At 41.0% G+C, this 14,163-nt stretch overlaps 1 protein-coding gene across 2 annotated transcripts; it reads right to left on the reverse strand.

The window, feature by feature from the left end:
- Nucleotides 1-28: 28 nt before the first annotated feature.
- On the reverse strand, nucleotides 29-11,353 carry LOC109955188 (N-acetyltransferase 9-like protein). 2 transcript variants are annotated; one of them, XR_002274228.1, is made up of 5 exons: nucleotides 11,279-11,353; nucleotides 5,925-6,104; nucleotides 5,313-5,422; nucleotides 4,103-4,753; nucleotides 29-137 (listed from the first exon to the last, which is right to left on the reverse strand). XR_002274228.1 is itself a non-coding variant. In XM_020591101.1 (3 exons), the coding sequence occupies exons 1-3, from the start codon at nucleotides 11,299-11,301 to the stop codon at nucleotides 4,644-4,646; spliced, it is 243 nt and encodes an 80-aa protein (XP_020446757.1). In that variant the 5' UTR covers nucleotides 11,302-11,348; the 3' UTR covers nucleotides 3,242-4,643. The 2 variants fall into 2 exon arrangements, 1 of the variants encoding a protein (XP_020446757.1); XM_020591101.1 differs by lacking the exons at nucleotides 29-137; nucleotides 5,925-6,104 and having other exon boundaries at nucleotides 3,242-4,753; nucleotides 11,279-11,348.
- Between the last annotated feature and the right edge of the window lie 2,810 nt (nucleotides 11,354-14,163).

The following is a 14,163-nucleotide window of genomic DNA, read 5'->3' on the forward strand; positions in this document are numbered from 1 at the left end:
GAAGGGCGTCGACCTCTTCTTCCGATGCCCATCCTGCTCTGCTCTGACATTTGTGTTGTGTCTGATTGGTCTGGATGCTTCTAAAAAGTGTCGATACTTCACATCCCTGAGTCCAGACAAATCGAAGTCATCAAGGTCTGCAAGAGCAATTGAGTAGGATTAGAAAGTCTATTTGTTTTTTTTTTGCACACACATTTACCATGAAAAGTAGCTGAATTTTTATTTATTTATTTTTAAAGCAAAAACTTTGGATGGTGGCAAAATTCCTGATAATTTCTCCATCTGTTATACCGCTTATCCTGAAGAGGGACACACAGGTCACCAGTCTATTGCCACCAGTCTATTGCCAGTTAACCTAAGTGGCATATCTTAGGACTGTAAGCGGAAACTGGAGTACCCGGAGAGAACCCACACAGGGACAGTGAGAACATGCAAAATCCGTACAGAAAGGCGTCAGGTCAGACAGGGCTTAAAAATGCAACCTTCTTGCTGTGAGGCAGCGCTAACCACTATGTCACCATGTCACCCCTGATACAACCCACTGTAATGAAACAGTGTATCTTTATAAGTCTTGTACTGTGTATTCACAAATACGGGAGTCAACACCAACTACCAGAAAGGTGTACTTAATTTGACAGATACTTAACCCCACAGGTTAACCTCATTGCATCACCTTACTGCAAGTTAACTGCTGCTTTATCTGCTCCTGCTTATAAATAGCATTTAGCTGTGCAGTAAAAAATCTCAGGACCATATAATACAGTAATATCCTATGTGTGTTGCAATGAGTTATTGCAGCTTTTAAGCTCACTGTAGTATAAAACGTCTGGAGCCTGAAGATGCGAGATGCTGGTTTGACATTTCGAATGCTAGTGCAAGTCTGCAGGTGTGTAAAAAACATGAATGAGTAACTTCTTCCTAAGGAACAGTTGCTGAGATGCCCTTGGGTGATTTGACCCACACACTGAATCACCGATGCTCGTCAGTGGTCTTTAATGTAAAGATGAATTTGTGCTCAACAGCATTCGTGTGTGAACAAGGATGTGCATGCATAGCAAAAGCCTTAAAGAGATTATTCTACAGTGATGCATGGGTGGTAACCCATCTGATTTTAGTGTTAAGTGAAAATCAAATATGCTCAAGCAATAATACAGATAGGCCTAGTTCTATCAACTATATCACTGGAATGCTGCACACATGAGGAAATATGCCCTAATGTTCTGGTAACAAGCTCATTCACCCTTTTGAGGCATTACTTGAAGTTAATTCTGCACCATTATACAAGCCAGTGTACCAGTCAGTGCTCTAACACAGCTGCCCCACTGAATAAAGCATTCATTGTGATGCCAGGTGGCAAACCTCAGAGGATGTCTTAAGACATTAAGCCGGGATTTACAGTATGATCCCCAAAACAGACTGGAGGTCATCAGACCCAAATAAACTGCTTCCTTTGGATAAGAAAAAAAAAGCAAGTCAATGCAATCACTGTTTCACTGGCATCTGACATGAAGCTTTGAGCTTGAGATGATGCATTTGAGAGAAAAACAAGAGGGTCATCTTTATGAAAGAGAAGTCAACCATGCTAACTGATGCCCAGCATGTTGCACCAATGCCGCAGGATTAAAGTGGACCACAAGTGGCCAGTCCAGAGTGTGTATTAACATCTGCAGTGGATGAACACCATCTCAAAACCCTGCACAAGCCAATGCAATACAGTGCAAGGTACAACAGATACAGTGGGGCAAATAAATATTTGATACACCACCGATTTTACAAGTTTTCCCATTAACAAAGAATGGACAGATCTGTAATTTTCATCGTAGGTACACCTCAACTGTGAGAGACAGAATCTACAAAAGAAATTCCAGAAAATCACAGTTAGATTTTTAAATATTCATTCATTCATTTTATACCGTTTAGTCCCCGAACGGGGTCACTGGATTTTTAAATATTTCCATTTTATTGCATGAAATAAGTATTTGATACAATAGAAAAATAGAACTTAATATTTGCTACCAAAACCTTTGTTTACAATTACAGAGGTCAGACGTTTCCTGTAGTTCTTGACCAGGTTTGCACACACTGCAGCAGGGATTTTGGCCCACTCCTCCATACAGGTCTTCTCCAGATCCTTAAGGTTTTGGGGCTGTCACTGGTCAACGCTGAGTTTCAGCTCCCTCCATAGATTTTCTATTGGGTTCAGGTCTGGAGACTGGCTAGGCCACTCCAGGACCTTGAAATGCTTCTTACGGAGCCACTCCTTGGTTATCCTGGCTGTGTGTTTGGGGTCATTGTCATGCTGGAAGACCCAGCCACGACCCATCTTCAATGCTGAGGGAAGGAGGTTGTTGCCCAAAATCTCATGATACATGGCCCCATCCATCCTGTCCCCTTTGCAGAAAAGCACCCCCAAAGCATGATGTTACCACCCCCATGCTTCATGGTTGGGATGGTGTTGTTGGGATTGGGATTGTACTGATCCTTCTTCTTCCTGCAAACACGACGAGTGGAGTTTATACCAAAAAGTTCGTGTTACTAATGTAATCGTTGAGACTGCGGTCCCAGCTCTCTTCAGGTCATTGACCAGGTCCTCCCGTGTAGTTCTAGGCTGATCCCTCACCTTTCTCAGAATCACTGATACTCCACGAGGCGAGATCTTGCATGGAGCCCCAGTCCGAGGGAGATTGACAGTCATCTTGAATTTCTTCCATTTTCTAATAATTGCGCCAACATTGTGTCTATTGTCCTGTAGCCCATCCCAGCCTTGTGCAGGTCTTCAGTTTTGCCCCTAGTGTCCTTAGACAGCTCTTTGGTCTTGCCCATAGTGGAGAAGTTGGAGTCTGATAGATTATGTGGACAAGTATTTTTTATACAGGTAATGAGTTCAAACAGGTGCAATTAATACAGGCAATGAGTGGAGGATAGGAGGGCTTCTTAAAGACAAACTAACAGGTCTGTGAGAGCCAGAATTCTTGCTGGTGATCAAATGCTTATTTGCCCCACTGTACAGCATGATTTTAAAAGAATACTAAACCTGTACTACTTAAGTTACTTAGCAGTGGTCATTTATTGATGTTTTGCTTGCAAAAAATTGTAGACCAAAGACAAAAAACTGTTTTAATCATTGTTTTACACATAGAAAATAAACGCTACAATAAACAGCATTGTTTTTCTCAAACCCACTTTGGCCCAACACCAAGAATATGTATAAAAAAATGTGGGCATTGACACTATAGCCTGTATTTCTATGGGCAAATAGTTCCCTGTTTAGTGACTGACAGGTACTGTAGACCCATTCACCCAACAAACCACTTCCAAGCATTCCACCATGTCATGACGTGGCCACATCATGTGCGTTTTCATTAACAGTCACACCACCAAAACCACATTTGAACAAGTTTCTGACCTGACTTGCACACGTACAAACACAAGGCCCTGAGCGAGAGGAGGGAGAGCTAGAACGGGCCTTAATACCCCGTGCAGCCACAAAAAGGCCTCACAGCACAATTACAAGCCAGAAAAGATTAGCGTCTTGCAGCACTAGGAACAGAATGGCTTTTGTTTTCTTCAGGACAATGTGTTCATTGGGGCACATCATGCCGAATGAGACAACCAGTGTGGATGCAAATGCTATTGCTGCTGAAACGATGCGGTCTTTCTCACCGAGCATCTTTTTTATGTCTCTGCCTGTTAAGTTCACAGTGAATATTCATGACATTAAAAGTAGCAATCAAAAATCTGTATAAGGACAAGCTGGCATTTCATAGTTTCCAACACATTAAGTGAAAAACCCTGTTGCCCTTGAAGTGGATCACCAATTCATGCACTAAAAACATCACTGACAGGAAACCTGGAGAAACCTCTCTATAGGAAAGAATCCTTTCTCATCAAGGGAACTGAAAGTAACGAGGACACTGACTTTCTCCTAATTTCAGCCCTTTTTGTGAAAGTGTGTAAAAGAACTAACATTTGTACTTGCAAAAACGTGCGGTCAAAGAATTAGATTGCTGTACAGTAACTTTGCTCATAAAGAAAGCTGTTCAGCACTCACACAAGCATCTACTCAAATGTATCCTTTCTCCAGTTGGAATCATAGCCTTACCTTTGCCTTGACTTGCTAGGAGGGTAAAAAGACATAAGGTGAATAACAGTCCAGTCTTCAAAAGCATGGTGTGTTGATATATGTCACTTTCAAGCCTGAAGTTTTCATTTGTAAAGAGACTGTTGCGAAACCACAGTAAAAATCTGGAATGCGTTTATCTTGAGTCCATTAACAGAGTGTGCACACGTCTCCTCACTGGTGCTGTCAAGGTCTTCGCACACACCAGAGGAGGGCGTTGAGTCCCCTCCAGCTCAGTTCCTCAGCAGCATTTGGATCCCTGTAGAGAACAGAGGTGGTTGCATGGATGAGTGAGAAGAGGGTGCAAGGGACTGTGAAGCAGCAGAGGGAGAGATGAAAACAGATGGAATTGTGGCTCAACAATTTTCTTCTCCCCCGTCAGTGGTCAAACAAACAGTGACAAGGTTAAAAAAGCAGGCTCTGTCTTATCTCTTTATCTTCTTCTTGCTGCTGGTTGTAATCCCTACAGGGCCACGTGGCTGCCTGGCCTCATCCTGTTAGCCGCCTTCTGGACCCTCATCTGTCAGCTGAACAAATTTGGGGATCTGTCACTCAGTTGAGACCAGATAACTACTCCCCACAGTTGGCCCAAGTTGAATCCTGACACCCAGCTGTTAGTCTTCACCTTGACCCCTTCATGTAAAGAGAAAGAATGATGTCTTATTTTCATATCATATCCAGTGAATTCCAGTTATTTATAAACACTTTAACCTAACAGGACGATGGTACAAATGTCTGGAAGGAATAATTTGGAAGCCATAAGGACAGAACTTGAAAGCAGTGTTGACCTCATAAAGCAAATGTCACTGAATCATATTTCACTTTATCCTAAGTTGTCTTAAATAAGCTACTGTTATTAAGACAATGTGTTAGCTGATTTATGTAGGCATTGTAAAAATTCAGAAGGTTAAAAACTTGTTACTCTAACTTAGAATAAGTTAACAAAAGTAAAAGAGGTTTTTATCAGATTTATCTTTCCAGCCACTGCTGTATGCTCAGTTCAACCAAAGATTCTTTTCTCTCTCTGTTTTATTTAGGTAGTTTTCAGAGAAATAAAGGTGTCCAGTTACTCACATGAAAAAAATCTAAGGCTAAAGGCTAAGTCTGGCAAGCCTTTAGATTTATAACAACTGCTTTAGAGGATGAATAAGGGCATGTTGTGTGTGTACATTTACTGCAGAAGAAGTCTTACTGTCATCATCTTCCCTCCAGCTCCCCTGCATGTCGTACTCCTGTTCCAGGGTCAGTGGCTCTGAGGTGGTCAGATGCTGCAGCTCAAGACGCTTCATCCGTTCATGATGCCTGAAGAGTGTAAACAGGTGGATAAGAGACAGAGACTGCAGGTTTCTACAGCTTTAACTTAATCATGTATCCAGATGCCAAAGGACTGGAGCTGGTTCTGCTGTGCCAGTTAAAGAGACTTCAGACTGTCAAAGGATCAAAAGCTTGTATTGACAGCTGGGTCAGATGTGTCATCTGTCCAGTTATTTCTGCACCACAAAGAGCTTTCAAATGCTCCATGACAAATAAGACTGTATGATATTACATGTTATTTTTCTTCCGGGGTTGCTTCCGCTCCCTAGTGCACATGTCCACTAGGGGGCGGTAGGGGGACAGCGGCCAAACTTTCTCAGTCTCCAGCATTGAAATATCTGCCGTGCACACACTGACAAAGTAAAAATCACATGCAATTACAAATACATTTGGACACGCTTTTATTAGCAGATGGAAATCGCCTCAAGGCGTTTCACAAACGATGAACACATTTATTAGCACTTTTATTCAATTATTTCAGACTCTGTACATGCACATGTGTGTCTGTGGATCTGTTCATGTTTGGTTGCTTAAATGGCTCTGCCCAATCCGTGCCACAGCTTCACCGGCTCTTGTGGAGTGTTGACCATGTCCATCCAGTGCTGCAGCTGAGGGCCTCTGACGTACATGGAGGGCCCTAACACCAGCACTCCCAGTAGGACTGGAGGCTCTGGGAGAAAGATATATGAATATCACTGTGTCAGTGTTTCAGATCTTATCTGCAGCAATATTAGGGGAGTGCCCCGCCTCCCCAACGGTACCCCTGCCCCCCATTGAAGGTCAAGTTAATTTTATTTAATTCATTTTCTATATAGCGCCAGATCACAGCACGGAAAAAAGCATGATGAGGAAAGCAGTGAAAGGTGAGGTGAAAGTTTACTCAGGTTAAGCCCACACATGCTTTTAACTATGTGCAATAAAACTTATACAAGTAAAAAAGCCAGTCAGAATAATTAATCAAAACATCAAGAGTCCGTGGCTAAGTGAAACCAGCACGGTGGCAACACGGAGAAAGGTACCTGTAATTACTGGTGTCATGGGGGCAGCTCAGGAGGATTCCTGGACTGTCCAATGTGTCAGTGATTTAGATTGCAAATGGGTGAATGGCCAAGTAGTGTAAAAGCCAGCATAAAACACAGAAATGCACTATACAAGTATAAGACAAACACATTATTTAGAGAACTTTCTTTATTTTAGAAAACTCAGCTTTCCTCATCACCTTCCTCCATGTTTCCACCATGCTGGTTTCAGGAGGCTCCGTATTTCAGGATTCACTTAGCCACAGAGTCATGAGGTTTTGATTAATTACTCTGACTGGCTTTTTTTATTTATATGAATCCTGAAACCTGCAGGATGGAGACACATAGATATATATAATATATAGACGTATTGCACATCCTGGCTCCCCCTTGCCATAGCATTAGTGTTGTACCTCACTAGGGGGTCCTTGCCTAATTAAAGGTCAAGGTCAAAGTGTTTATTTGTCATATGTACAGTTAGGAAACGTGTTTTCCTGTACAATGAAATTCTTACTTTGTCGTCCACATGAATGCCACAAAATACAAGTGAAATATAAAGTAGATGAGCAATAACACAAATCTAAATAGGCAGTAAAATCACAAATCTAAGGCACTTTAAAGCAGCAAGTGAAGGAAGCAAATAAATATACAACAAGAATACAATATAATGCAGAGGGAATATTTGCTACGTGGGAGCCGTGGAGTGCAAATACTCAGCAGTGAGTCCTCTATTAATTAAGGACCCACAGCTGGAATTCACGCCCTGAACCCCAGTCCTGTCGTACCAAAGTCAGTGGTGTTACCCACCGAGCTATGTCTAGTGTATTTTGAGTTTCATTATATTCATAATTTTGATATTTTTCCCAAGATAAACAAATCCTTGTTTGTTTCAATCAGGGTTTTATTCTGACGAGCTTGACCTTCTCCCACTGGCTGGTGACTTGAATCATTGTCCAATTACAGAGGTCAGTTTACATTATGCAACAGAGGAAAAGTGGTACTTGCCATCTGTCCAAAGTGGTTATTTCATTAGGGAGAGAGCCTAAGTGTCACTGGCTGGGGGGGGGGGGGGCAGCAAAAGCCACCTCTGCTCTTATATCTAGCATCTGTAGGCACTACAGATAACTATGTGCGTGCATGTGAGTGAAGCATCGGTGCCAGTACACATACATGGTTTTATGCAATGGTTTGATTCAGAACTCTTTTAGCCAAATAATGTCCATTTTGTTACTAATTTCTCATCCTAATTAATATAATATTTGCATTCAAACACTGATGGATGAAAACAAACTCTTCAGTAACATAAAACATAAAAGCTATATCACATTATCAGAAATGCTCCAGTATGACCCAAGTTAAAAGTTCTCTGCCTATATTCTGAATGCTAGAAAATAAATAAAGCAGTTTGCTATAATTCGCTTTGGTTCGAAATCACAGGACCGCCATTATCAACAAATAGCTTCAGTTTATTTCACTGAGGTGTTAAAAACCAACTGCTTGAGAGTTGATACATGCTGAGGTGTAAAGGAAGTATTATCTGACACATTAATTTAAGGAGGCTATGCTGTATGAATGCTTCAAGCCAATTACAGCTTCCATACAACACAAAATGATATGACTGATAAAAGAAACGCTGGCATGATGGTGATTGTGACGGAACATGCAAATTTAATAGCTGATCATCTTGCCATACATAACTTAGTCCTCTATTGAATATGTAAAACACACCATGCTCAAGTTTGGAAAACAATCAGCAATACCATGAGAGCATTCAGGAGTATTTAACATAAGAGTGCTTTTTCACTTCAGAAACAACAAAGGAAGCAACAACTACTGTTGTATACCTTACTCTAAGTCAGTTTGGATCTGTCTCACTAACTTCAACAAACCTAAATGTGTCCATGCTACATATAACAAAGCTTTAACATCAAAACAACAGGAAAAACTAAAGCTCCAACTTCTCTGAAATTTCAAGGTATCAGCTCGTATTCTAATGTTGCAGAAAGGACAACTCAGACTGTGATGATATCAATACATACACCTGGGATCTCTGTCCTGAAGGAGTCATCATTAAGTCACCTGCACATGTGACCAAGTATCGGACTGAGATGGTTTTAAGATCTGCAGCTAAATTAAATACACGCAGCGACAGCTTAAAAGGGGACCTGGCTTCACAAGGGGTTTCACACAGGATTTTCTACACAAGCTGACAGATGAAAGTCTAGAGATTAATCGTGCATGTCTTTGTTCTCTATATGAGGCACTGGCATAGATGACCAGGAGGCTTTCCTCCAGCTGCCTGAGCTCAAGAAGATTTAAAAGGCTGTGTTCCCATGCTGGTAGAAGCAAGATGGAAGGATGACTCTCTCCAGTGAAATGGAGCCTGTTTAGTATGTTTCCCACGAGGAGACTTCATTTTATCTGGGAGTAAGGAGTAAAGCAGCAGGAAAGGCAGTGATACAGAGCGGGAGGGAGGGAGGCATGGAGATGCAGATGACAAAAGGAACCGAAAATGAATGAGCAAGAGATAAGTGAGAAAGAGAATGAGGATGAAACGTGTGAGGCATGATGGATGGGAGGCAGAGAGGCAGACATCAGAGGGAGGAGGAAATGTAAGAATAGTAGGTTGAACCTGGAAAAACAAAGAGGAGGAAAGTGCGAGAAGCAGAGGAGGAGGTCAGGTCAACTGACAGCATCAGGGACACATTTCTGTCACAGCATATTAATCTACACCTGCTTACAGGTCATGGCAGCATAAAAACTAAATCCACTGCAGAACATAAACCTGTCAACACTGCAACAGCCACAGGTCGACACATGTGTTGCTGTGCTTTTAACAGGGCTGATTAGGCATGAAAAGTCACATCAACATGAATTAAATTTAAAGCTCAATGTGGTATATTTTTACTATAAGTCAGTCAAAGCAGATAGTATAGAGGGTTATCTGTGCTCTTATTCCTGCTCATTCGTGCGTTTACCTTGAGATTAAGTGGATCAGACAGTTTTAATCATGCCAGCGTGGCTTTACTGAGAGTCAAGAGCTCTTGCTTTGTCTGAGAGCTCTTGCTTTCCTCACTGCATTTGAATGATGAAACGGCCATGACATTCCTTATTTATGGAATTTACGTAAAAGAACAATACCTGCCAGGGTGCAAAATTAAAGGTGCCCCAGACATTAACCTCTCTCTGAACATTCACTCTACGATACATTGCAGCATAAGGATACAAAGAGGACTCAGCTTTGTGGCAAAAGAAACATTTTTAAAATTAGTTTTAGATAAGTTGACCTTTTCATCTTGGTTATGTACATTTTTGGTTGTTAAAGTTATTTTTACTGGCCAGTCTGTGACCTGAAGTCCATTGCATCAGGTGTCACAGAGTAACATGTTAGCTTCAAACTGTTAAGGGATAAGAACACTGCTTCCACTCTATTTTAAATCATTTTTCCATTGGCCTACATCTTTCTCCCTCTTCAATAACAATAAATAAATCACCTACTTGTCAGTCATAGTCAGAAAACCTGTTTAGGAGGGGCACCAGGTTTGGCCAGTGTCACTGCCACCTCCAGTATCTCCACCAAACCCCAGCTCCTGAGGTGAGCTGAAATAAGTTTTCCCTGCAGGGTGGCTGGCTTTTCTCTAAATCAGGGAATACTTGCACATATTTGGTTCTGGTAAGGGAAGAATTTGTGGACTTCCATAATGACAGAAAGTTGACCTGGATAAGTAGATGCAGATTGACAGACAGATGGCTAGGAAGGTTGGGAAATAAACCATATAGAATTTATCCAACCTCCAGAGACACAGAGAGCATGATTTCTCCCGGTTTCAATGAAGGATACTTAATGTATGTGTGGTGTGTAATGGACGTAGGTTGTGGAGATACAAAAGCTCCATTATCGCCACTCTCTGTCCCAACATGTCCTTTTAGGAAAGCCAGACAAGACGCTAATAGGTTGGTGCTGGATATTTAAGAGCCAGACAAGATGCTAATAGGTTGGTGCTGGATATTTAAGGTTAATATTAGCTTATTGAAAGTAAGTGGCTCATAATACAGAAATTAAATAAGCAAAAAGCTTGTTTTCAAACTGAGATGGGGGAAGTTGGAGGGGTGTGTGATGAGAAAGTTAATTATTAGAATGACAAGAAGCTTGGGGGGGTTGTAGACAAGGAAAAGGGCTGAATTGGACTGTGTCAGGCAAATTTCATGCTAATAACTCCAGTGACATTTCAATGAAAATGTGAAATTACAAACATGCTAGTCAAGTTGTCATCTCAGCATGCCTTCTCATGCTTCATATCAAAAGGTTAATGTACAACAAATTATCCCCAAGGCCAGGTGGAAAACTTATTTCTATTCTTAAAGCCTGAAACTCACACTCACATGATGTGTCAGCACAGCCAGACTGAGCACCAAACCAAATCAGCTGAATTAACTTGTTTTGTATCAGGCTATTAGATGTCAGTATTCCTATTTGACAACCCACACCAGTTGTCACAACAAAGAGTAAACAAAAAATGCACCACGCTTCACAAATCAAAGTCTTAAATCACATGTATGTGATTCATTCATTCAGGTGTCGAAAAAGAAACACCAGGGGAAGTTGCTTATTATAATTTGGGCTGCTTATCAATACCACCAACAGTGGAGAAGTGATGGCAGGGTAATTTAAACCCCTTTGTTTCTTGTAAACAAAGACATGCTCTGAGCAATGTCATTACACAAATGAACACAATCACAGGCAGTAAACTACAAGGAAAACTAACAGTAACTAACAGAACCATATTCTACAGATAAACACATGTATTAAGAACAAAGGACTCACACAGCCAAACAGTTGTCATCCATGAGGGAGCTCGGTGTTCTCGGGTGTAGGCGGGACCACCAGGCCAGACTCCTCCTCCTTCCTCCTACAGGTTTGCTCTTCACAACAGTTTTCTCTGAACCTGTAGAGGAGCTACTCAGAAATGAGGATCAAGCAACTGGCAGCTTGCGAGAGATCCCTTGCTCCCTATTATATAGCTTTATTATTGCATGAATTATACTTGTGAAAAATGGCCCGGCGGTGCAGCCAAATAGTTATAAAAGAAAGAAGTGAAGGAGCGCTACAAGGAGGAATAAAATGGTCCCACTCTGCCTTCTAACGAGGACTCGATAAAGTTTAGTGTGCTTGACCTCTGAGCAGGGAATCTCAAGTTCAGCACAAATCAGCCTGTAAAACTCTTACTTCTCACTAAGTAATCAAAGTGTTTTACAGCATCATTAAGTGGCAGGGGTTGTTTGTTCAGAACATAGCTAATATGCAGATGAAATTATGTACATCAGACCCAATAATGTGATGTTTAGTTCCACAGACAGTTAGTCTGATTATCCAACAAGTTTCCCCAGATGTTGAGCCTGCTGCAGTTAACAGGAGTACCTACCCAACCCCAGACGGCTGGTCAGACTGACAGACAAGTGTTTGAAATCATTTATATCAAACTAGCTATTAGGAAAGCTATAGGAGGCTTGCATTGCTAAGCTGCCCTGTATACGTTGTTGCATTTCTTGAATCTCTACAACAACTGTGGCAAGTCTGTCATGACAACCAGCACAAGTTTTAATGGGATTTAACAAGTCAATTGATCCAATATTCTCAGCCCACAGAGGACCATCAGTCACTATAATATACCAGTGATGTGCATGAATGGATCATTTAACAGAGCCTTCAGCAGCGTGCACACCTCCTCCACCTCCGCTACATATAGCTGTCAGGCCAGAGTGAAAATTAGGTGTGACAGATTCACCAAGCTCCAAAAGCGAAGGTCCCAAAAATGTAAACTCAGCCAGTGAAAATGATCACCAGTATGGTGAGCTGCAAAGGATTGTAGCAAAGATTTGGGCTACAAAGCAGATTCCCATGTTAAGACTCAGAGAGGCCGAAAACATGTTATCACAGAAAGATGAGCTGAAGAAGAAGCTAATGCAAAGTGCGCCTCTAACCCGACCTGCTTTTCTGAAAGGCAAAGAAACTGCTTGTGGCCATGGATCTGCTATGAAGCACAGAGAGAGCGCACGTGTCTGAAGGCTGTGAGTTAACATACATACAAACACACACATACATACATAGAGTGAAACCTTCCTCCACACATAAGCTGAGGTGTCAGTAACAAGTAATGATGAAAGCAGAATGTGAATTTATGGTTCTGCCAATAGATATTGAATAAAATTGTTTATGTATTATGAACATTGACACTGGCTGTTGTGCCTGTGAATGCAGATGGATGGGTTTACCACAGGGCTAATTTAAGTGGTTAACATTTTAAATAACTTAAAACTATATGCAAGAAGATATATTACAAAAGATAAACTTTTACAAGTAAACCATACTAGCCTTAGTCTTCATTCTGACACATTAAGAGTAGGTCCGATTTCTTACAAAATGGTAAATAGTGGCATTAGAATGAGGGTTGTTAAAAACTAATATCAGACCCCACCTCTAACTATCGTTCACCCTCAGTCTCCTTACCTTCCTCCGTTGTCCTAATAGATGACTTGCAGGTTCATTTTCCTTCCTGTCGAGGTCAATCACCTTGGTAAGGTAATTTATTAATAGCAGATGGGCCCTTGTGCCCCCACTTTACAGGTGATGAATGCTGTAGACCTTCTTAGATCAGAAAGGGTGAAACCATAAAGCTGCTAACCAAAGCTACATACAGTGAAAAAAAATTATTTATAGGCTTATTATCTATAGCCGCAATGTCCTGTACTCCACAGCAGAGAAGTGATGCAGCACATTCAGTTAATAGAAAAAAAAATCTGGTTGTATAATCAGTGCATTTGCTTTCACGATGCAATGGTTCGATATGAACCACAAGACAATGTGTAGTTCTCTGGAGGTGCAACAGTGTTAACTACACAAGTCATGCAATACCTCTGACTAAGCAAAGTTATAAATCATGTTTGTTAAACATCTACAGTTTTCATGTGTGAAAGTTTTAAAATTAAAAAGGAGAGGGACGACATCTCCATTGACTCTATAAGGAACAGAGTTGTTCTTTTACAGTAATGGAGGGTCATAGGAACACTGAATAATTTCAAACATTAGGAGCAGTTACATTGACTTGGACACTATTTTCTATAGTAAGAAATTGAAATTAATGGCAATAATTAAACTTGTGACATTTTAAGTTAATAACATGTCAAAACATGTATGCACCTTTTATAACCTTTTTGGCTGTCTCCCTCAAATATTTGGCCATTTTAATAGATTATGTAGCCTACCTAGCTGCTGTAACTAGCTAAATTAACACGAAAATGTCAGTGACCAGACAACTTCTCATCCTGTATGCGGGTGTGTATTCTAGCCACCTTCTCATGAGCAAGGTCAACCACAGCTGTTCACTGTGCACTAGTCTTCTCCAGAGATGATTAATGATTTTGTTTGTATTGTGCTGTGATTGAGATAAAAAGAAAGTGCATTATAAAGACTTTATCATTATGTTATTGGAACGTTTGTTTATATACTTTGTGGATGGTCAGCAAGAAGCTTGAACTTCTAACCAAGTTTCTAAAAGCTCTTGTTATTACCCCTTGTCCAATAGAGGTTTCTCTGTTTATATCAAATACTCCTGGTTGGCAATATATGATAGAAACCCCAATATAATGTGAAAACTATACTGTAAGAAGCTCATGCTCTCCCTCTTGTCAGTAGTTCAGCATATACAGTAA

The sequence above is a fragment of the Monopterus albus genome, unplaced genomic scaffold (genome assembly GCF_001952655.1).
Source record: "Monopterus albus unplaced genomic scaffold, M_albus_1.0 scaffold13.1, whole genome shotgun sequence".
In the NCBI taxonomy this organism is placed as follows: domain Eukaryota; kingdom Metazoa; phylum Chordata; class Actinopteri; order Synbranchiformes; family Synbranchidae; genus Monopterus; species Monopterus albus.

Excerpts from the sequence above, each read along its gene's own strand:
- LOC109955188 (XM_020591101.1), bottom strand. The coding sequence starts at position 11,301 with ATGGATGACAACTGTTTGGCTGT. Across the intron at positions 5,423-11,278 it reads GATGACAACTGTTTGGCTGT|GCATCATGAACGGATGAAGC; the intron begins GTGAGTCCTTTG and ends TACACTCTTCAG. Across the intron at positions 4,754-5,312 it reads CTGGAGGGAAGATGATGACA|GGGTCAAGGTGAAGACTAAC; the intron begins GTAAGACTTCTT and ends CTTTACATGAAG.